At 40.6% G+C, this 25,098-nt stretch overlaps 1 protein-coding gene across 8 annotated transcripts in view; it reads right to left on the bottom strand.

The window, feature by feature from the left end:
* NRG1 (neuregulin 1) overlaps positions 1-25,098 on the bottom strand; it is a 1,021,360-nt gene that overhangs the window by 211,611 nt on the left and 784,651 nt on the right. For 3 of the 8 annotated variants that reach the window (XM_073798674.1, XM_033848757.2, XM_033848760.2), the window contains exon 1: positions 6,110-6,702. The exons of 1 other annotated variant lie outside the window; for it this stretch is intronic. In XM_073798674.1, coding sequence (XP_073654775.1) covers positions 6,110-6,206 — 97 coding nt within the window. In that variant the 5' untranslated portion in view covers positions 6,207-6,702. Of the gene's footprint in view, positions 1-6,109; positions 6,703-25,098 lie in introns of those variants that run through there. 4 more of the 8 variants (XM_033848756.2, XM_019921526.3, XM_019921525.3 and 1 more) reach the window with 2 other exon arrangements.

Raw genomic sequence — 25,098 nt, 5'->3', positions numbered from 1 at the left:
ACATTGTAAATCAACTATACTCCAATAAAAAATTTTAAAATGAAATAAAATGAAAGTAAATCTCACAGATGTGCCCTTGCAGGTTTTTACAACTGCATCGTCATCATCAGAATGATGTTTCGGAATGTTCTTAGCGAATTTGGTCTATTTTGGTCTAGCTGGGAAACAAACTCCAGTTGAGGTAGTAACTGATGAAATCAGGATCCTATTCTTCCCCATAGATTGCCCAGAATATCTAAGTCACTTAGAAAAGAAAAAAGGAGTCGTTCTTTGGGGAATAGCAGTGTGATGCTCCTGGAGCACCCTCTGGAGGCCAGAAAAAGGTGACACTAGTGAAACGGAGAAAGAAGAGAATTCTGACCTCCCAAAGGCAGAACTCCACAGATCGTACTTAAGTTGGACTCAAAAACGCACTTATGCAATTGTAATCAAGGCGACCTAAGAAACATGCGTACTTAATTTATAGTTTACAAATGCAAATAAATCCAAGGTGTATGTAACAACATTCTCAAATAATTGTTCCTTCATTAAAAAAAAAAAGGAATGCACTGATTAGTGTATTTCAGCCTGCATTCTGAATTCCTTGGGGAATTAATTGTAGAGGCATTTTTTTCATAGTTAGAAGAGAGGTCTCAACGTGAAAATGTGCCATTTTCATTCACGAAATGTAAGTAAGTAAGGTTATATAGGGTATTACTAATTGTCAAACTTTTCAAAGTAGTCAGCTTTATGCTTATCAAAACTGAGAATAAATTAAGCTTTTTTTTTTGCTTCTAACACCTTACTTTTTCTAAAGCAACAAACACTGACATCTATTGGCATTTTGGTAGCTCGCTTTTAAAAAATCTGTTAAAACCCACGAAAGGACACACATGCAAACATGCGTAGGATTAGGATGAACCCAAAACACCACTTGGTCCTTTGAAGAAATTTCATTTTATATACCTGACAGCATATTTAATAGATGTTATTTTCCTCTGATAAAGATAAATCAGTTTTTAAGCTAATACTATATCATTTAAGTTTCTGTATTTTCTGTTTGTCAAGAGGAGAACTCGAGGGTTAATCAAAATATTAGAAGTCCACTTTCTTTTTCTCTGAGCAAATGAAATCACTCACCCAAAATACTGACACTTGGTTTGTTTTCGTCTATCCTAACAGAACAACAGGATAAGATCAATGCCGTTAGTGTCAAATGTAACTTGTCACTTTGAGAACGCTAATAAAACACTGATTTGCTAAGAATCACACTTCCAGAACTTTAAGCACTACCTACAGCCATTCTAGTGTGTGTGGAGGGGGGGATAATGAAAGATGTAGATTTTTTTAATATTCATTATTTTGTTTATATTTAGAAACACCTGCACTGGATTCCATGAACCTTGTTGGCAATATACTCTTACCTTCGATAAAAAGATAACAAAGAGCATGTGGATACACATTTTCTTTTTCAATTTGTACTAGTCCCAAAAGACTACGCATGCATTCTATATAAGCATCAACTCTTCAGTGTGGCCAGAAAAGGACTCATGTTTCAAAACCTTCTCAAGTTTGAGACCTCAACCTTTTTCTGCCAGAGATAAAACGATATTGCACCTCACTCTACTTTCAATATTTAGACTGAATTCAGGACTGTTTTCATAATACCTATATGCAGTTATGGTATTTGACATACTTACCCACTTTTCTCTCTATTTACAAGTAGTACATATTAATATTTATACTCACTCTAATCTAAGGGCAGCTCTCGATTATTTTTTACCGTACAAGGTAAATGTGGAAAATTGTGTCAGATATCTTAGCAAAGGCACAGAAGATCTGTGTCTTAAATCATTTTCTCAAGAGAGCTAACATCGATGGGGCACTTACTACTGCTGTTATTTCATTTAAGCCTCGGCATAACTTTATGATAATAATTTTATTATCCCAATTTTACAAATAAGGAAACAGGCATGGAGAGATTAAGTAACTTTCCCATCACTATACAGGTAAGGAGCAGAACTGGGATTTAACCTTCTTTTTTTTTTTTTTTGCGGTACACGGGCCTCTCACTGTTGTGGCAACCGCTCCACGACACGTGGGATCCTCCCAGACCGGGGCACGAACCTGCGTCCCCCGCAACGGCAGGCGGACCCTCAACCACCGCGCCACCAGGGAAGCCCCAGAACTAGGATTTAAATGCAGGCAATCGGGCTGTAGCACTAAGTACCAGGTACCCTGTAATAGTGAGGCATTTTCGTACTAAAGGACAGGCGATGAAACACACAGAGCATCTGTCACACTGCCTGGAACATGGTAGGATATTTAGTAAATAGTAACTCCCTTATTAAAAGTATAAAATACTAGTGCCTGGCATGTAATGTGTTCATTGCTCTCATACTGGTTCAATATTTTCTGATTACTTACATACTTTATGGTCTTTTCTTTCCATTTTTCCATCATATCATTTTCTCATTTTGCAGATATGAGAACAGTATCCCAAGTTTCTCCCACTCTTTCAAAATCATTCTCCAAAATAAACCCGCTTCATTCTAAAATTAGTATTTAATGTCTTTAATAATTACATCATCTAAGTGGTCACAAGTCACCAGCTTGAAACAGATCACTGGACATTCCTCCTGTTCTGTAAACACGCGCTGCCCTGGTAGTGACGGGGCACTTCATACCCAAGAATGTTTGACAAGCACTTCAGCCTGGGAAGCCACTGAGTTAACAAAACAGGTGGGTGATGTCACCCGGGAAGCACATGGCCGGCTTCTAGCCATTTGGGATACTAAGTGTTTTGATGTTTCCACCACTTGTACTGACAAACTCCCCTTCTGCCGGGGGTGAAGGGAGACCCAGTAGCTCTAGAACTGAGCTAGGCTTGATAATGAATGGGTTCCAGGTCATTTAAAAGGAAAAATAAAAATAAAAAGAATCCTTTGCAATGTTTTAATGAAAGAAAAACATCAACAGAGATTCATAGAAGAAGCTTAGAGCCAAATACCAAATGGGTGGGGGGAGGGGGGAAGCTCTGGTTTTGTAATTCAGGCTTCAATAGATAAAGTTTGCTGAGCTGAATCAATACGAAAAGTCTGGATATGGGAGATCCAGCATCTAGGAGGTGCAGGAAGTTACAGCACCCTTGGTACATGGATCCTCGTTACAAAGCCCAGGATTACGCTGAGGTTGCTTTTTTCTTTTCTTCTTTTTTTGAGCAAAGAAGAAAAATCAATGACCCCAAGGGCCTGGGAACTATTAGAGTCATTACTGCGACACAGATAATTCTGTTGAACATCTGCCGCCACAACAGCGTGCAATTCAGTATAAAAATGCGATGCTACGGAACACAGCTATGTATGTATCACATACCAGTCACACGTGTCACATGAAAGTTAAAGGAATCTTGTTCCCCTAAAGCTATCCCTCCAACAGATGTGTTTATGCCTCCGCATGTAATACAGCACACAGCGGGGCTGAGGGGCTGAGTGCTCTCAGCCTTCTCTCTCCCTTGACTGTCGTGAAGTAATGTTATAACCTCCAAAAAGAGGCTTGGCTGTTGCATGGGCATCGTGTAGGACAGCAAGTTTCAGCGGCTGTTTTAAGAAAGGGGTGAAACCTGGGATTGAAGGGCACTGATGGAGGAGCTATTTAAGAGATGGGTGTCCTGTAAGCCCTAATTTGAGCCGGTATGCCAAGTGGCGATGCTATAGTTACGGCATCTAGAGGTCATTCCTTTGAGGATGCCTGAGGACTACAGAGTGCAAAGAAGCTTGAAAAAGAGGTGTGGGTTTCCCTCACAAACCATTATGGCTCTCAGTTATTCACTCTCCTAAGATAAGGAAAAGTACACTGACAGCATTACAAGGGAAATGACAAGAAGGAAAGAAACAGTGATTTCAAAGCAATACTATTTAACGCCAGGTGCTTTCACCTAAAGCAGGTTTCAAGTTGATCGTTGTTTTTGAATCAAATGAAGAATAAATATTCTTATCTGCTTTATAGGGTTTAACAAGCACAAGGTGCCCTGGAGGGGGGTAAAAAGTTCCTCCCCAAGGAAGACAACTACCTGATGGAAAAGAGAGATACACTTTAAAACCAACCTAGAGCCAAGTTCACTCCAGATTCTCTGGGAAGAGAGTCAAGAGAATGTCACTTAAAGATGCCAATCTATCTGGTTCAGAGGGAATCACAGCGGTGGGACTGGAAAGCATAATGAGAGTCACCAAGGAAACTCTGGGACGCTGTGTCAGGAGAGAATATTAGGTAGTCCCAACACAGCTGCCTACCTAATAGATGAGATCTGTAGGACACAGAAATGCCTGTTGGTTCTTAAAATCTCTCCCACCCACCACGGGTGCTTATCTGAAATGTCTATGTTAACTAAGGCATTGCTGCCCTGAAGCCTTGACGAAGTGCAGACCTGTTACCTGAAAGGGATGCTACTTCAAGCCACCGTCCCCTCCTTAATTCATCAGACCTCCTCCAGAGGACCACAGAAACGTCTGAAGGCAGAGTACTCCCAGGCAGGACAGGACAACACTTAAAGAGCCCCGCAAATAACTCTTTACAACTTTACCACTGCGGTCAGGTCTAAGAGCTCTTTCATTTACTAAGATAACCTGCGAGAGGACAGTAGAGAATGTCACTTAGGGAGATTGCTAATCCAGCTCCCCACTTCAGCCCTTGTTGAATAAAATGCGATAGGGTGTCTCCAAAACAGGGATAAAGTAAGGAAAATTTCAATACACCCTCATGAGAGCTAATGAAGGGTAATGAAGGTGATCTGCCCAGCAGCATCCTATCATAGAAGCATGCACAGGAATGGTCAGTGGCCAAACAATTACTCTCTGTTCAATTTGTTTTGCTCAAAACCTGTTTAAGGTCTCTGCCAATAAGCCAGGCTCTGAAATGCTCTCAGCGATGCCAGTAAGAGAACTGGGCAAATCTTGTTTACTTCCTGCAAGGAACGGGCAAATACTTCTGTAAGATAACAGAATGCCATTGAACTAATTCTTCAAAAATACTTTACGAAGTGTGCTGGGGGATGTTCCAAGTGCCTTGAGGTCTCTGGATCAATTAATAATTGGGAAGTGCAGAGGCAGAAAAAAGCCCTTATATTCTTCCCCCACCCCTCCGTTTTTTTTTTAAAGCATCCTCTTCACTTAATCACTCATAAACAAGTATTTATTTGGGGCGCCTCCTCTTTCCAAGACAGTGTCGAAAGCATCAGCCCTTCTTAGGGAAACAGAAGGTGAAACTGTCATTCACGTCCGTGAACCGATGATCACGCACTAGACTGGTCTCTAGAAAGCCTCAGTTGCCATTTCATTGTATTATATAACCAGTGGGCAACTGGGTTCAAAAGTTCAAATGAACTTTTGCTTTGGGGCATCTCTTGGGAACATAAATTAACCACATTTATCAAAGAGGTACTGAAAAATAGAACTGCAAAACCGAAAGTTTGAGAACCTTTTTGGGGACCTGATTCCTGGCACTGGGCTGGATTTTATCTGCTTCGCTGACCTCTAGGAATCCCTCTCAGCTGATCTGAGCTCCGATACCGCAGGGCTGAATCCGAGTGAGCGTCCGCGCACACCGCGACCCTGCACTCCCTCCCCGGAGCCCAAAACACCGACGCGCGACCGCTCGCGTTCTCTCTAGAGCACCCCGTTCTTCCGAGCCAGGCGCTGCGAGGGGAGACCCGTTCCCGCTTTTCTCGCTAGAGGGCAGGCGGGGCCCGTGCAAAGCGCTGCTGGCGCTGGACACGCGCGCACCCGGCCTCCGCTCCTGCAAGCCGGGTCCCGCTCCCGGGCTGGGCTCGGCTCTGGGGTGCTGGGCAAAGGCCGTGCCAGGGAGCGCGGCGCGTCCGGGTCCTCCGGAGGCGCGGTCCCGGCTTCCGTCCTCACCCTGAGCGCGGGTTGCTGGCGCCCGGGTGGGGCTCGACGCCCAGGTGAGGGGCGGCCCCATGGAGGGCGAGCACCGCCCGGCCCCGCGGACGGCCGGGAGCAGGGCCAGGCGCCCGGAGCGCAGGGCGCAGGCAGGCGAGGGCGAGGCGGCGGCATCTGAGAAGGAGAAAGAGAAGGAGGAGAAGGATCGCGGAGCCCCCGCCGCGCGGCGCACTCACCTGGGCTCGGGCCGCCCGCCGCGGGCGCAGGCTTCTTCCCGGAGCCTCGGTCCTTCTTGCCCTTCCCCTTGCCTCTGCCTTCTTTGCGCTCCGACATCTCGCCCGAGAAGTGCACGCTCTGCGCGGACGGCGCCCGGCGGAGGCGACGCGCGACAAGTTTGGTCCAAGGGCTGGGATCGGCTTTGGGAAAAGTTTGTCCCTCGAGGGCGGGGGGCGGAGGCGGGTAGAACCACCGGCCGGGCTGCGGCGCGCGCGCTGCGCGGGGGGCGTCTCCTGTCGCCGGCGGGGAGCGCGGGGACGCGGCGTGCGGTCCGGGCCACCTGGGACTGGCGGTCGCTGCGTCCGGCGGTCGCGCTCGCTCTCGGGGCGGCCCCTGTCGCGCAGGGAAGTGCTCGGTTCCCGCCGCTGTCGGCTCCTGTCGCGGCCTCTGTCCGGCGCGCTCGCAGCCCGAGGAGGGAGAGGCAATCACCGTCCGGCCAGCGCTTGCGTCGCCCGGCAGCCGCAGTCACCCCGCTCCTGCCCTCCGCGCGAGCCCGGAGTTTCGACAAGTTGGGGGGAACTCCTCGCCGGCTCTTTTTCAATTGCCCCACCGCCAACCACCTCCCGCCCGCAGGTTGGACGCTGGCGCCTCCTTCTCGCCCTCCCCTGGCCTCGCCCCCTCCCTCGTCCCCGCCACACCCCCACCCCGAGGCGCGGACACGCCACCGGGAGGAGCCTGGGCTCGGCGCTCGCGGGCGCAGCCCCTTTCCCTCCCCGAGCCGGCCTGGGCGGGGGGCGGTGCGCTGGGCGGCTGCCGGACACCCCCGACAGGGGTCGCTGGAAGCCGCGCGCAGCAGCCGCCGCCGCCGCGCCCGCGGGAGCCGGACCACGCGTCCCGGGGAGATTCCGAGACCCAGGAAGGGATCCGGACCCGGGGCCCTCGCTCCTCGCTCCTCGCTCCGCTTCCCCGCCAGGCAGCGCCCGGGAGGGCTGGTCCCTTCCCTCCAGCGCGGAGAAAATGGTGGAGACAAATTTTGCAGCTCCGACACCTGCCCGGCCAAATTAAGGCCCTGGAACCCGTGGGAAGGAGAGAAACGGCTGCTGTTTTCTCATTAGAGTTTGGGGTTCCGTCCTTTCTTTCTTTAGTGAAAAACCCCACACGCACGTAGGGCAAAGATAAAACTCTGGGTGGAAGAGTAAGGCGACTGTGGATACACAGGAAGGGCTCGGGGGACCGTAAAGATGGTTAGATAAATCCATCTTCGTCGATCTGCTCCTGGGATGTGTCTGTGTCCTGCCTTCGTGTGTTTAACAACGTGCCTGACAGACTTCTCATCTTCAGCTTTTCCTAAAAGAAATAATAATAACCTGGCCTCTGCTAAGGGGGAGGGAGGTCTCCTAAACTGTATCTCTCACTACAGCTTAATTATTCAAGTTGTAACTTAACTGATAAAACCTGGGTTGGAAAGCAATCGACAATAAAATTACTGCGCTAGCTAGAGTCACTCAGTTCTGCCGAGAGAGCAAGTACGGGGAGGTAAAGTGGAGAGACAGAACCAGAGGTCCTGAATTCGTCAGTGCTAGCTTTCTCCGATTCAAACTTCCCTCAGAACTGCGGGTGAAACCTACTTCGCCTTCCCTTGTCCTCCCTCTGGTGGAGAATTCTAAAGAGCAGTGAAATCCAGAAAACGTTAGCACCCTGCTGCGAAGGACAACAGTGAAAGGCCAGGGTAATCAGCACCGCGTAATGAGCCAGAATCATGTAAAGCAAACGTTCTCATAGATGTATGGCAGCTGTGGCTAAGTCAGAATGTTCATTTACAGTGACAGGCCCACGTGTTGTTTTCTGGAACAGGTGAGTACCGTCCACCCACATGTGAAATTTACTTAGCCCTCTTTAAAAGTAATTTGCTCCTGATTTTCCGTCCTCCGGGATTAATGCTAACTGAACCATTACCTACAGACAGCCTTCTTGGTATATTTTCCAAATGCCACCATTTAGATAAAGGTGAAATCTGGGGTGCCTTCTTGCTATGTATGTGGAGAGGGAGGGGGGACAAAAACAGTTATTTAAAAACTGTCCTAAATTAAGAATGATTTTATTCTCCTTTAATTTGTACTGTAATAAGAATCTAACTCTATTGGGTGGGTTAAGTCGTTAATAGATATCTTAGCAGTAATGCCATCATTTATTTTGAAAAATTTGATGTCCAAATATCTTCTGATAACCTTCCAACGAACACCACACATCAATTATACTGGGCCATAAAAACAGCAAAATCAGGGAGATTATGAATACTGAATAGCACTATAATATTCCACAGAGTCTAGTGTAAACTGGAACTGAATGATGGTTGAAATAACTCTGCTTTCCCAGGTGGGGCCACTACTTAACAAACAGGAAAACAGCAAAACTCAGAAAAGGCGAGCCCTTTCAAAAAGGGTACTTTTTCTCCAGGATATGAGACCCTGTAAGGGCTTAGTATACAACTGCTACATGTTACCAGATACATCATTATTTTAGAACTGAAGGACAGAAAGCAGAAATGTCTTTTGGAATTAAAAAATAAAGTTTCAGATCTTTCCAAATAAAACAGAAAGCCAGCTGGAAAATCCAAGTTGAAATTGCCCTTAAATTATTCATCTCTGTGGTCAGGAAGTAGCAGATGAATTTGTTGTTGTTGTTTTGCATTTTTATAAATCCTCGGAAATGATCAGAACAGGGATGGAGAAAGGAGGAAACCTTTCTTTGCTTTCTTGAAAATCAAAATATTAACCTCAATTTAGAAACAATGACATGTTTTCATGGTATCGTTTTATTAATTTGTTATGTATTGTTCAGCTCTTAGAGTCTGTATCATACAGGGTATATCAGCTCTCAGGTAATATATGTCAACCTGTCAACATATGTCAACTCGTGAAAACTAGAGTGGGTATTTATAAATAAGCAACTTGAGAAATAAAGAAAGACAAAATGGAGCTCTTATATTAAATGACAGCTTATAATAAAGGCAATCCTGTGCCATAACACTTTTCTTTGGCGAGGCTTAACTTTTAGAAGCACTCTTAGAATCCACAAAGCTGGCCAAATATACCCTTTCTCTCATGAATTCCCATTTGGAAAATACTCCAAGAAAATCTTAAAAAGAAAAAAAAACCAAAAGTGAAAGAACATTAACATGTGAACATTTTTAAATTTTTGCAAAATATTGTGCATACTGACAGTAATGGGAATTTCATTTTAAATTCTGCAAATAGATATTTTTAACTTTTAAAAAATGAAGTAACAAGATAATTTATGTAGATTATTTTTTTAAACTTTGCAACAAATTCATTGTTAATAAAGATGCATGGATACAAAAGAAAATCTCCCTCACCAGAGCCAGCTCCAGCACGACCACTAAAGGCGCATGACTTATTCATTAATTCACAAAGCATTTACTGAAGTAAATGCTTAACAGTAGAGAAACTGAAAGAAAGAAAAAAAATTGCCCCATTCTCATGAAGCCAAAATAATATGAGAAAGGCATGAAAACAAATTAATTATTACAATACAAACGAAAAGCAGAGCCAGATAAGTTTTCCAGGGCCTGAAGCTCATGAGATTTGGGAGATCTTTTTAAAGGGAAAGAACACAAACTTAAAAATACAAATTTAGATCCAAGACTGTTAAAGGGAGCCTTGGAAGTGAGAGGCCCTGAAGCTTCCTTAGCTTCATGGCAAATTCACTTCTAGTGATTCCAAGCATATTCCACTATCTGCACAATTATATACTAATTCAGAAATTAGATACTACTTTCACGTACTATCACTATAAAGAGAAGACATTAACAGGCAGTCAAAATGAATACACATTTTTTTTTTAGATTCCATATATATGTGTTAGCATACGGTATTCGTTTTTCTCTTTCTGACTTACTTCACTCTGTATGACAGACTCTAGGTCCATCCACCTCACTACAAATAACTCAATTTCGTTTCTTTTTATGGCTGAGTAATATTCCATTGTATATATGTGCCACATCTCCTTTATCCATTCATCTGTCTATGGGCACTTAGGTTGCTTCCATGTCCTGGCTATTCTAAATAGAGCTGCAATGAACTGAAACAAGCAAAGACTATAGTGTAAGGAAAATAAGATGAAAGCAGCTTTAAGAATTCACTAATCAGCAATTGTCCTGTATGTTTAGTTAGACTCTTAGAATAAACACGCAAACCGAGTTCATTAAACAAAAGTCTTCTGACCGACAAGATACCCACGCAAAACTGGAAATCGTGTGCTCCGGTACATTTGGAAAATATTAAACAAAATTCTTAACTAATCATATTCTGTCTGCTGTGAAGTCAGTTTGATAACAAATTGTGAGTTTAGAATCCTAAGTAAAATACTAAAAACGGTAACATACAAACAACACTAAAATGAGACCTGTGTTTATACTCTTCTGCTTTGTGTGATTTTTAAACATTATCCCACACCAATGATTGTTATTATTATTATTGTTTATCATTATTATTAATGATAAGATTACTCTCATGATTGTAGGGATACATCATAGATTAAAAATGGATTATACAGCTGAATACTAGTGCCTACTTTCTTTTTGTGGACACTATCTGAAAAACAGTCCTAGTGTCATAAACCTCTTCTCTAATAGGGTGGAGATGTAAGACTTAATAGTCTTTGAAACGTTTTATTTTCTTTTAAGAAGAATACAATCTCATGCAGCTTTTTGATTTCTCTTTCTGACCTCCACACTAATTATTTATCTTTATCTTTCTCATCCCCTTGCAACACATACTTAAGATGTGTATGTGATGCAAATACCTCAAATGTATATATACATGCATATATGCATACACATATACATATGTAGATATCCATGTGTGTATACATCTGTATTTGTGAGTGTATGAATGCATATGTGTGTGGGTGTATAGTTATTGCTTCTCTTTCCTCTACTGGAAATGAGAAACACTGTCTGAATTTGAACGCGAATCTATAAAAGATGGAGATCATATATCCTTTTATCCACTTTTTTCATATCGCTATCCATGAGAATTCTCAGCACCGTACTTTGCACGCAGTAAGCACTAAATGGCTTTGCATATAATGAATTTAAATAGAATAGGATGGATATAAAAAGACTGGTTCTGATATTACCATTTCTGTCAATCAATTACCAATCACCTACCCTGACAATCATCTTTGCCACCTCCTTTCTGCAGCCAACCCCTCCCCAAATCCTGTCATTTTGACTTGTCTCCTTTTATTTCTCATCACTAAGTACCACCCAAATTTAAGCCTTCGTCTTATCTTTTCTTTGATCATAGTAAAGCTTTCCACCTGGACTCTTGCTCCCTCCAATTATTTTGCTACATGCAGCAGTCAGAGGAGTCTTTTTGAAATGCAGACTTAACCCAGCCATCCTTTGCTTCCCAGAACCATACCCAGTGTCCTTGTAGGGCTAGCCTGTGCCTAACTCCAGCCTGATCTCACTACGCTTCATCCCTCCCTCCCTATGCCTCATGCATGAAGGCTTCTTTGCAACATGCCTCTAATACTTGTCATTCTTTCCAGCCTCAGTGCCTTTGCACTTACCGTTTCCTCTGCGTGAATTTACCACACTTGGCCTAATTCCACTTACTGCTCAGGCTCCAACTGAATTTCATTTGCTTAGAAGGGCTTTCCATTACCTTTGAAAATGATTTTAATCTCCCATCCCATTTTTACACCTCCTTCAGAACATTTCTTCCAGTTTGTAATTATTTTTTGTGTGTGATTTTTATTTTTACAAGGATTTTTAAAATGATTTTTTACAGTGTTTTTCTTATACAATGATCTGTTCCCACTGGACATTAAATTTTTTGAGGGCAAAGACTGACTATTTCATGTTCTATGTTATATCTCTAGCACTGTGCCTGTTTCATCATAGCCAATTACATACATTTTGTTAATTGGTGAATAAAGGAGGATAACTAGAATTGCTTTATATGTATATAAGACTATACATACATACATGTATGTATGCTTATGTTTATTTGGTCAAATTTTAAAATGATAATGATGTTTATGGTACCAGGCATGACATTTGGGGATAATTTCTGTTGAATAAGCCTTTCTAAGAATGGACATATAGAATAAGAATCTTGACTTACAGGTATAATTTCTCAAAACTTTAAGAGGTGAGGTGATAACGTCTGTGAAATGGTAAAATCCCAAGAAAATACTTACCTTTTTTTTAATTGCCTCTGCAAATTTCACCTGTAGATTACATTTATTGGCTCCATTTCCTTCCTTGCATTTGTATGAGGTGTTAGAGAGACCCCTAAAAGAGCTGGGTTTTAGCAAGGCTGTTCTAACAAAGTGATAATGGATGAAAACCTTTAAACACAGCATTGTTAACAGAGAGTTAAAAACCCCTTTCTAGCCTTGGCATCATACAAGGTTCCTATTCCCATAGGATTATTTTTCACTTAACACACTAGTGGTAAGTCCATATATAGTCATTTTAGCAAGTTGCACCCAGTAACCACCTTACAGTTATCTTTGAGTTTAGATTTAACTCCCTTAGTATTTTCCTCACTTCCCATCATGCATATCCATATAACAAAGGGATTTGTCCATACATGCATTGGGTTCAGATTCTGTGAACATCTAATATACAGTCCAGAGAGAGATTCAGATGCTTCGGTGTCTTTTAAGAGTCATCCCACAGGATCCTCCAAGGTTAACATCTTTCCTTTCAAGAGTCACTTTATTCATTATTGTGAAAAGATTCACCCCTGCTAAATGTATAATGATGTTAAAATACAAATGTAAGGTCGTGAGTGATGAATTAGTACTTCAAATATTTGAACAGTGCGAATAATTTAACAGATCAACTCCGCTTTGGTATGTCCCAGAAGAGACACCTGGTAGAAAGCATTTCCAAAACAGATTATAGTATATCGGAAATTACTTCACAATGTCATCAGGATAACTGGTCTGTATGGAATGAAACCCTGACCCACAACGTTATGTACCTGGCCTAGGCATGTAATAACACCACAATTATTCTTTTCCCTTCTTTCTCACGTAATTCCTTCTAACCTCCTTACTAAATCTTTATGAATACTACCCTCCCCGCCTTTTTTTTTTTTTTTTTTCAGCTCCTGTTCAAGTTAGAGCCCAATACTTCATATATCTGACTTGACTAGGGATTTTTAGTTTTGAGCTCAGAGCCAAAAGTGAAGTTCTCAGTGGAATGTTACAGTCATCTCCACCCCTGGACCCCAGCCTAGAATTCTAGTTCCTTTGCAACGGACCAACTTTCAACATACTAGATGTTTGGGAAATTTTGTGTATGCGTGTGTTAAAAAATTTATATCTTTCACTTCTCATTCATTTGGGAAAAGAATTTCACAAGTATTAACAACTCAAGAAAGCAATTCATCTTGTAAAGATGATTTAGCAGAATAATTAGATAACTTGACAGAAACTAAATGACCATCCAAAAAATAACTGGTGACCAACCATGCAGAAGATTACATTCTTATGGAAAATGCTGTCTTTTCTGCTTAATCATAAAGACTGTGTTTGTTCCAGCTCTTTCCCATAAATACAAGATGGAGACCACCTCGTTCAAATGGTCCAGGAAACTCTGGTCTTGCCCAGGGTCTTACTCAGCATGTAGGGTTCTTTAGAGTCCCGAGAAATTCTGGGGGTGATCCCAGAAACTAGATATTCAACTGAATGTCTAAGAAATACGTTTGGATTAGTATTTGAGTGATCTTTGTTCAGTCCTAGAGCAGACTGAACTCTTTAAGATCCTATACAGCAGATACATTCAGGCACAAAAAATTCTGTCAGTCCATCTGGGACTTCTGTCTTCAAGACTGACCAAAACCAGCCCTGGTATTTGTAGGTAGGAAGAGAAAGTCACTTTTACTTAAGTGGCAATTATCTTGCTTCGGAATTACATCAACTTTTTTTTTTCCTGTTGTAGTTGTTGTGGTTTCCAAAAGATCATCTAACAGAATGAGGTGGAAATCCACTATCACTTTTATTTTCATAATAATAAGTAGACCCCTGAGAGCCCGCAATGTGCTAGGATTTACATCAGTGTGTGTTTATTATGGGTACTAAAACTATACAGTATTTCTAGCTCAGAAGTGCAAGGTAAAGAACTTAATACATATTTTCTCAACTCATTGTTTTCTTTTAAAATTTACTTTTTCCCTCTTCCCTGAGAAACTTTCATTAAACTATTACCAATTCTTTCCCTCCCTTGTCCTACTGCTGAATCCGCCCTGACAATCCCTGATGCCAGGTCACTCCAATTACCCAATTTTCTCCATGAACATTATCTTTCCCTGTTCTAACAAAGAAGCCAGAACAAAAAAAAAAAAAACCTCTCTTACCCCTTCCTTTCCTTTTATGACCAAACACTTTCAGTTCTTTTTTTATCAGCTCATGGAAACCACCTGCTCCCCCAACTCACAACCAATCTCATGGAACTGCTCGGAAGTCACCAGTGCCTTCCTTATTGTCATATGAAGTGTCGTCCTCCTTAGTCCTTATGCTTGGGGACACTGATACACACATCATCTTGAAACCTTCTCCTGGAACTCACAGTAATATCTTGGTGGCAGGACTTTCTGTCTCTTTTTGCCAATTCTTTTTCTTTTTTTTCTACCTATATCATAAATGCTGGCTCATGGCCCAATATTTAAAACTCTTTTTCTTAACTACATGATAATCCTAGGAAAATATCATTCACTACCACTGTATCAAATTTTGATAATTCACAAATGTGTGTGTGTATACTTTTTTTCTAAACTCCAAGCCTCAATTTCCACTACCTCAAACTGACCAGTTGGTTAATTCCCATCCCTCTCCCCCGCCCGCCCCCCCACCCCGAACCAGACATGGTTCAAGATCAGAAACTAGGTGTCATCCTTCATTTTTCTCCTCACATCCTCCTTTCCTCCCCGATTCCAGCCATTTGATGCCCCAGTCCCAGCGCTCTTATCTGAAGCAGCTTTAATCCTCATCACCTGTCTCCTTTGCTTCTCCCCTGAGCTGGGTCCTCAATCATTCTTTGACCGTTTTTCCAATACCCCTCTTACTGCTTCAGCTTCCATTCTCACACCCAGCCATCCTCCTTCCAGCTACCGGAGTTAATCTTCTAAAATACAGCTATTATCTTGTCATCCTTTATGTAACATTTCTATGGATTCCTGTTGCTATAAAGTTGCAACTTCTCCTTAGAGGTTAGTCAGGTCCTTCCCAATTCAAGTGCTGCATAAATATTCAACCTCTCTTCTCTTCCCCCCGGGTAGTGGGTATACTCTGGTCACACTGAACTGTATCTTTTCTTACTTCTATGCCTTTAACTCTGTTTTTCCTTGTCCCTAGAATTTCTTTCCCTTTTCTGCCTAGCAGGCAGATCCAACTCAAAACTCACCTTTTCTATTTTTCCCTGATGCTCCCCTCACAATCGCTGCTGCACATGTGTCTTCCTTATACGTCTCTTGAGCTCAGCACCTTTATTACTATCATTATTTGTTTTCAAGCCTGTCTCCCTGCTCTGCAGGAAAGATGCCTCAGGAATCATCTCTCTAGTTCCATAAAGTACACATCTGACATATGTATATTAAAATGCATAGACTATAAATGTGTTCAAAGAATCCCCAATTTACATTTAATTCAACTTCAGAGTGACTGAGTAGCAGTTGAAGGGCTTTGAAATCTTTCCAAATTTAACGTTTTACTCCAACGCAAATGGGACTTTCGCTAAGTAATTACAACTTTTCCAAGCTCTGCAGCTGTATGAGCCCAATCTTAACTGACTTGTTCAACCGGAGTTACAGTTAGCAGGATTCAAGAACAAGGCTTGCTGGTTTCTACCACTATATTTTTGTGTACTGAAGTCCATTTAAGCCCCCTTGCTGACCTACTCTATGTCTTATTTGCCCATATTAAAAAAAAAAATTTGTATAATAATATCAATACTTGTTACACATTAACCATCATAATGAGGTATTATGAAGTTCAACTCATCCCTTATCTGTAAATTCCTCTATAAAGAAAAATAAGTTTATGATGTAGAACCTTCATCTTGATTTCTGAAAACTCTAATGATAACTCTGGAAGGGAGAAGGAGTGTCCCTTTATATAGTTGATACTTTTTGATTGTTTGAAATAGCCTCCATCTCAAAGACTGCTGGTAACTCTGCAGCCCCATCTACCATTCCCCACTCTCTGCTTAAGTGTCTGAGAGCCTCTGAGGGTCACAGTCTCCACCTTGGACCTTAGATGGAAGCCTGTCTTCAAGAAAGCACCAATGAACCGGACAGAGCTTTGAATTCTGACTCTGCTGCTTCACAGCTGGCTACTCATCTGTAAGGGGGGGACTATACTACCAATTGTAATAGATGACTGTGGTGAGAACTAAGTGAGCTCACGGGAGTCGTGTCCAGCCTACAGGAGGCGCTAGAGAAATGGCACCTCAATTGGTCGTCAACTGTCCGCTGACTTCTAGCTGCTGCTGCTCCTATCAAACATCTCTGAGTCCAGGCCAACTTTACTAAAAGAAGCATTTTGCCAAAAGGATAGGTGATTTTTTTTTTTTTTACCATTCAGTAATGACTGAATAGGTAATTCTGAATTACCCCAGGCCATTGGCACTTAAGGCTACAAAGAATAAGTAAAACTAATGAAAATCAGATCTTTTTATGGATTTGAAGTTTTCACCACACTGCTCCTAATTCACCTCCTCTCATCAGCCCTTTCTGGGTTTTCTGTAGGACAGATGACTCTTCACTGGCTCAGTGGAAGGCAGCAAAGGGAAAAAGGAGGTAAAAAAGGAAACCTAGTATTTGAATGAGTAGAATATTTAGTAGAAGATTTTATAAGTAGAATTCTGATTCTAATCACAAGATTCCTGTCCCCTCGTTCACACACCCTGTATGATCCCCTCTTCTTGAGTATGGGGGGGGACCTATGGATATTATGGTTATGGCTCCTGTGCTTAGGTTATCAATCAGTTGACTATGAGTTAATCCAGAAGGTGGGTCTGACCTAATCAGGCGAGTCCTTAAAAAGAGGGCTGAGCCCTTCCTGAAGAGAAAGATCATCCTACTGACTTTGAAGAAGTAGCTGCCATGTAATGAGAGGGTCACATGCCTAAGAGTGGAGGGTGGCCTCTAGGAGCTTAAAGCAACCTTGGCTGACAGCCAGCAGGAGAACAGGGACCTCAGTCCTACAACCACAAGGAACTGAATCTTGCCAACAGTGTTGATGAACCAGGAATAGGACCTGAGCTCTAGCTCAGAACACAGCCCAGTTGATGGCTTGATTTCAGCCTTGTAAGACCCTAAGCAGAGGACCTAGTTACGCCCTGCCCAGACTTCCGGCCAACAGAACTGGGAGCTGATAAATGAGTGTTGCTTTTGGGTGCTAAGATTGGGGTGATCTGTTACAAAGCAATAGTAAGCTAATGCAGTTATAAAAACATCTTAATTTATACAGTGCTTTAGAAAGCAGATATCGAAGGGGCTGGAAAATGACAAATGGGAAGAAAGTCTGGAACCTGCAGTGACTCTCCCCGCTCTGCCACTTCCTAGCTCCATGGATTTGGGGAGTCACTTAACTTCCCCAGCCTTAATTTTCCTTGTCTGTAAAATGAAGGACTGAATGATGGACAAGATGCCTCCAAGGTGCTTTTATATTTTACATCCTTAGATGATAAAACTTTTATTTTTTGAGAGGATAAAACAAGGCACATGGGGAAGTAATGTAGAAACTTTCACAGATGGCAGCTCAAACCCAACTCAGAAATCCTAGCTCCTCTATTTGTAGACCATCCTGTCTCCAGCCCATTCTCTGAGCTTCAGCCAGACTCACAGGCATTAAATGGACTCCAAGAAGGTTTATAAGCTTCACCCACAGGTCCAAAGGGGATCTGAAGAATTGTGGCTTTTTTCTATTTTTGGAGGGTAGGGTTTTGTTTTTATTTCTCACAGGGAGATTTTTGGTATATGTTTTCTGCCAAAATAATCAGTAAGATAAAGCACCTGCCATGGAGATGAATGCTATATAAACTTTGATGTGCATCCATGGTGGACATAAAAAACTTTTCTATAAATAATAACAATTTAACTCAAAAATATATCACAGCCTAAGGATTCTTTAGGGAAATGTGTATATGTTCCTCAGGAAGGTCCATGGTCCTGAAGAAGCAAACTTTTTGGCATGGACAAGAGAGACGTTTAACAGAGCTGTTTCTGCTCTAGTACATAAGCTTTTATCTGTTGATCTGTACAAATAACCCAAATGGAAACTTCTTTATGAGACAGAAAAGTAGAGTGAAATGTTTCAAGTCCACAATATCAGCTGGAATGAAATTATAGCTGTGTCGTTTAGAAAGTGGTTCCTTTCAACAAGATTTACTATGTTACTATGACTAGATGAATTTATCTCCTTTTCCCAAACTTATTAAAGCATAAAACACTTCCCTAAAGCCACTTTGGCTCAAATGTGTTTTTCAAGGAAAGCTGTGGTATGCATTAACTAACTCCAAGAAACCAAAGTAATCTAAAATTTTCAAATCCTGGAACAATCTCAAAACGCTCAATAATAGAACATGCTTTAACTCAGCTCACAGATTATCTATATAGGCAACATAGAATGGATTCTGAAAGACCACAGTGAGCCCGATTTTGACAGACTGAACCCCAATGCTGAAGGAAATGTTGGAAGTGAGATCTGGGCTATCCAGTTTGGTCTATAGACATTGATGAAATTGTCTACGCAATCAAACATCAATGTTTTTGTAGACAGAGTATCAAATCATCAATAAAGGCCATTCATGAAATATCCTTAGGTGTTTTAATGGGATGATGGAGCTGATATTTAACTGGACCTATATGCCTCTAATCACACTTCCCCGTGTCTTGAAAATATCTGCAAACTAAGGTGGAAAATGTGAAACCAGTAAAACTTAAGCTTCATGGCTCCACCCTTGCAGGAATCCCTTCCAAGCACTGTAACTAATTTTGTGTTAATAATTTTCTTTTTTTTTTTTTTTTTAGGCTGTGCCATGTGGCATGAGGGATCTTAGTTCCCTGACCAGAGATCCAGCCCCCTGTACTGGGAGCACAGAGTCTTAACCACTGGACCGCTAGGGAAGTCCCAATTTTTTTAAAAGGACCTCCCAAACTAACTCCTCTTTAAAGGAGACTATAAATACAGTTTGAGGAATATAGTAAAAAGGCAGACACGTTTAACAGTTAGGGTTTACCATATTGACATTGGACTCAATAGTTGGGTTTTTTTCCTTTTAACTTTTCAAGTCATGGTTTTTGCATGATCAACCCTGAATGATGGAGATCATCCTCCTAGTCTCACTTCAGAGAGCATCTCTGTTTGCCACGCTTTGAGCACATGGGTTTGTAAAGCTCATTCAAGAGTTTCAGGGTAAGGGGCACATGGCTGACAAAGGGAATAGAGGGATCCGTACCTGTTATGTTGAAAATATCTGATGGGTGATGAACGAGCCTATTTTCTAAAGTGTTCAGTTAATTAACTGTTCAATTTTGATAGATCCTAACCCTAATATTTTTCTCTTTAAAATTGTTAAATGTATTATTTTTAAGACAATTATTCTGGGATAGAGTTAAGTGAAGAATGCCAATGGTAATAAAACAGTATTAATTCAAAAGAGATCGTGCCAGCTCTACATGATTCCCTGGTTCTTTCAAAGGAGGAAGACAACACAAGTTAAGCATTCAAGTTAAATTGACTAAATTAATCTAGTCAAAACATTTAACTTGTCCAATGCAGACCTAGCCTAAAATTAGGATATAGAGGTATTTTATAGCTACACGACGAATCCAAATCACGTTAATCTTACTTAAATTTCTAGAGTTTCATATCCTGATTTCATGCTATTTCCAAACAGAGTCTAATATTATACTTTCAAGGTCAAGGTACTAACAGCAGTAATGTTCTTCTGTTGTCTGTGTGTAATGACGTCTTCGAGCGTTATTATCATAGGAAATTGCGTATTTCTTCTGTTGTTTGTAAACATGTATTTATATATACACAAGACAACATTTGTTATTTCTCCCAACGCTGTGGATCTAAACTACGAAAGATCATGAAAAAGTGTTACTATGTGGAAATAGAAACAGGTTTTTTTTTTTTTTCAGGTTTTAGAAAATCATCAGCAAGCCATGCCAACATGTAGTAAATTAAGACATAGGTTGTATCTACAAAACACCGAAACATACAAATGAAAATGAAAATAAGAATTAGCAACTTAGAGAAATGTTTTTCCTAGACTATGGAAATTATCTGCAATTTTTGCTTTGGGGGGAAATTTTTTTCAACTTATGCAGAAGTGATTTACTTCTTAAGGCATTATAAAAATTAAAATTTTAGCATAATCACGAAGAAATCATATCTAGTCACGAAATGAAAATTTTGTCGGGAGACCTTCCACATACAAGCCTTTAAAGACAAGTCTTCATAAAATTTCTATTAATATATGATCAAGTGAGCCCGCCATGAGTTACAAAAATAAAGATTCTCTTGGTAACCGAAGAATGAAAATAGCATTATCTACAATGTCGATGATAATTTTTAAAAATGATATATCTTAAAGCACATGTTTCTAAAAGAGAAATTCTAATACCGTTATGAGCAGCTTGATAAATACAGCTGTTTTCATCTTACTTAGAAAAAACCCTTTTTCTCCAAGTTGGTTTAGTTGCATTTCAAGTGAAAACATGTTTTGTTCTCATTAAGCATCACTTTAATTTCTGATAGGAAATCACAGGCACTTTTAAATAACAGCACCTTAACTGCAAGGACAGTTAAAGAAAAAAAGCAAACATTCTGAAAACATTTGAAACACGTATTAGCTTCAATCAGGCAGATAATAGAACCTTGGGAAAATTTCTGGTTTATAAGAAAAGTGGATCTAAGCCAAGTTAGCTTGTGGACATATTTGAAGAATCTTTGATGATCTTTGGTAAACACAAGCTCTGATTAAACCATATTCCTAATAAATATTATTTCTTGAAATTTTAGCTGAGTTGCTGATACACAATTGAATCAAGGCTCTGCTTGTCTTGTGTATATATATATATATATATGATCTCTGAAAAAGAAAACGTTTATTGCTTGCTATGATAATTGATTACTGATAGAGCAACCACACATTCTAGTAGGCCGGGACCATCTTGATTTATACCTGTGGTTCAGGTATAATTACTAGTAGGACCTTTGTTCACTCTCAAACAATCCTTGTAGTGGTCCATAAATTATAGTCACTCTGGTTATAAAGTATTTTTGTTTAAGGAATTTTCTTTATTTTTCGTCATCACTAACGTAGCATTGACTTGTATCCCAGGTATTGTGCTAAGCGTTTCATATGTCACTATGTCATTTAACATTCAGAATAATTCTATGAGGTAGGTCTTATTTTTCACTTTATCACTTTTAGATGCATAAATTAAAGTTGAGAATTTCAAAATTCTATACTTTAAAGAGTTACCTAAGACTGTGTCTATGCAATACCCTGAGTAATACTAAAACCATTTCAAAAGTTTTAAAAAGTTTTAGGTATTTGAGCATGCAATATCCTTTTACACTGCCCCAATAACATTTGAAAATGGATTTTTTTATTCAACTTGCATAATTTCCCTTTTTAGATTCTTCTTTTATAAAGTTGGCTGAAAGTCTTTGGCAAAGAAACAGTAAGAAACTTCGCTTTTCTTATCTATATTATCAGAGCAATCTCTCCTCTGAATGTAATTAACGTTTAATTGCTTTTTAGGGAAAACAAAAAGAAAAAAGAAAGTAGAAAGAAACATAAAAATGGACAGAATACAGTGATTTTCTTGGAAGTACTTTTAAGTGACTGGGGTTTTACTCTCCTTAATTAGGAAAACTTCCAGCAGATGAAAGGGTATTCTCAGTTTCCTTCTTTCTCTCATTCTCTCCTTTTTTCTAGATTTGTTTTTCAGAATTTTCACTGAAATGTCATGGTTAGTACTTTCCTGGTTTTCTCATTTCCACTAAATCACAGATAGCATTTCCCAAATACAACTTTTAAGCCCCAAATACCCAATTGCTATTAATACGTAATTTGGTTTGGGGATATAAAAATAATTACTCACTAGAAGTAAATGCCTAACTTTTACTAAGACAACTTTGCACAATCTCATTTGTGAATCTGGTTACCAAAAAACTCTGTATGTCGAATGGGGATGGAACTGAGGGGAAGGGGATACGAATGGAGATATACATCAATTCTAATTAAGAGACTGGAAGACTACATGATGAACAAAGTCATTTTCAGCCTAGAAATTAAACATCTTAATTTATTGTTGAAAATGGTGTTTGGAAGTATCGGCTCTGGACTATTCTATAAAGCTATAGTTGTCACACTTAAGTGTCAGTCAATTGTCTAGTGGACTAGTCTGTCTCCCATGTTTCTATTCAAATTGCAAACTGAGGCCGGGATTGGAGTAAGCCACACAATTCTCCAACAGAAAGGTTTCAGTGAAAGTTATACAGGGACCAGTCACGTGGTGAATTAAAGCCATGATGTATTCCAGCTCTCTATTGTCTATTCAATTGGTGGGGGAGCGAGAACTACTCTAAAAAAGAGCAAAGATAAAAAGAACCACATGACAACCTACGAGTAGCGTTGCTATCACTAATTCAGGTTTAAAAAAATCAACTTCTATTATATATATAATATATATATAACATATATTTAACATGTATATATGTTGTCGTATATAATGTAAATATATATATACACACACATATATATGTAAATATATATATATACACACACATATATACAGATATATAGTTATACTATATGATTAACTGGATGCAAATGACTGGATACAAATAACTGGATACTTCAAGGTTCCTTGCTTGAGAAAGCAGTCTCCCAGGTACAATCCTATTTAACAATTTGTTCACATAGTCAACACTTAACTGCATACCTACTATGTACCATGCTTCGTTCTGGATTACAGGGACACAGGGGTGAGTGAAACGAAGCACTATCCTCATAAAGCAATAAACATTATACTCGGGCAATAAACAACTAAACTAAATGTATAACCACAGGCAATACTTTCAAATGGTCACAAGTGAAAATCACAACAGTGAAAGGGGGTAGAGAAGAGCAGAGGGTTGGCGATTTGGTGGGGAGGGGAGACCAAAAAAAAAATCAAGAATTCTTCATTAAGTTGTTAAATTTCGGATGTCTGCAAGTCCAAGTGCAGGTCCCAGTTGGGTACTGTCTGGAGCTCACAGGAAAGGTTGGAGCTAAATATATAAATTTGAGAGTTATCAATACATAGATGGAATTTAAAGTCATGAGACAGGGACTTCCCTGGTGGTCCAGTGGTTAAGACTCTGTGCTCCCAATGCAGGGGGCCAGGGTTCGATCCCTGGTCAGGGAACTAAGATCCCACGTGCTGCAACTAAGTTCGTGTGCGCCACAACTAGACAAGCCCACACGCTGCAACAAAGACCCAGAGCAGCCTAAATAAATAAATAAAAATTAAAAAACAAAAATAAAGTCACAAGACAGGATTTCTTAGGTAGAGTGTGTAATTACAGGAGTAGAGGATTGCCAATGAAGTCCTGTAGCTTTCCGACATTTATAGATCAGGAAGAAAAGAGAAAGCAAGAAGAGGAATCTGAGATATAAAGACAAGGAATCGAGGGGGAAAACGAGAGAGGTGAGGTATCCCCAAATTCAAGGGAATAAACTGCTTTAAGAAGAGACTAGGTCAATTGCTGCTGGTTATTTGGGGATGATGGAGTCTCAGGATAGTTTGTTGGATTTTGCAAGGTGGAGGTCACGGTTGACCTTGACAGGAACAGTTTTGTTGGACTTCCAGTTAGTAATGGGGACTTGGACCCACGTGTTCATCACCTATGCATGCCATGCCAGGCAAACTCTAAGACAGCCCTCAATCTACCTCCTGGTATTTACACCCTGGTAATACACTTACCTTGAGTGAGTGCTTCTATCCAACAGAATGTGGCAAAAATGATAAGATGTCACTTCTGTGATTAGGTTACATAAAATAGCGATCTCCATCTTGCTAGCCGACTCTCTCCATTGCTGGCTTTGGTGAAGCATGCTGCCATGTGGAGAGGACCATGTGACAAGGGACTGAGGGTGACTTCTGGCCAACAGTCACTAAGGAGCGGAGGCTCTCAGTTCAACAGCTCATAAGAAACTGAAACTTCCAATCATTAGCCAAGCATAGAAGAGGATGCCCTTGAGCCTTTCCATGAGACCCCAGCCCTGGCAAGCACCTTGATTGTAGCCTTGACCCTGAAGTAGACCCAGCAAAGCCATGCCAGAGCAATCCTGACCTACAGAAATTCTGAGATAATTCATGTGTGTTATTTTAATCTGCTAAATATGTAGTAATTTGTTACAAAGCAATAGATAACTAATACACTTTTTGAAATGCCACTAAGGTGAGGGTAAGGAAAAGAATAAAATGAGTATTAACCCACAAGGAAAGGAAAGAAAAGCTAAAAGAGACTAAAGGAAGTAGATAAGATATATCCAAATTTTGTAAGATGGGAAGCTGATGGATTTGTAATAACTAACTTAGTAAAGCCCCAAAAGCTGTTTCTATAAAGGAGAAAACCAATGAAAGGAAAATGGGTCCATGCTAAAGAACTATAGAAAGGCTCTGGAACAGGAAGCATCAGGTACACAGGAAGTTAGGGCGAAAGGGGGGCAGTGTGGTACTGAAAACAGAAGGACTGAATGAATGAAAGTATGAGTAAGAAGCATTTAGATACACAGGTCTACTCCAATACCTTGAGTAGCAGATAACTCCATAGCCTAGAAGAAACTTCAAACAGTTCTTCACTCAAGTTTTCCGTGATAAATCCACCTGTACAGCCCAACTATAGCTAAATATTAGGATTAAATTTTTTGGTGGAAAAAATGTTTCCTGGTTAAAAA

The sequence above is a fragment of the Tursiops truncatus genome, chromosome 21 (genome assembly GCF_011762595.2).
Source record: "Tursiops truncatus isolate mTurTru1 chromosome 21, mTurTru1.mat.Y, whole genome shotgun sequence".
Taxonomy (NCBI): Eukaryota; Metazoa; Chordata; class Mammalia; order Artiodactyla; family Delphinidae; genus Tursiops; species Tursiops truncatus.
Note: the sequence above shows the minus strand (reverse complement) of the source record. Positions and strands in the feature narration are given on the sequence as shown.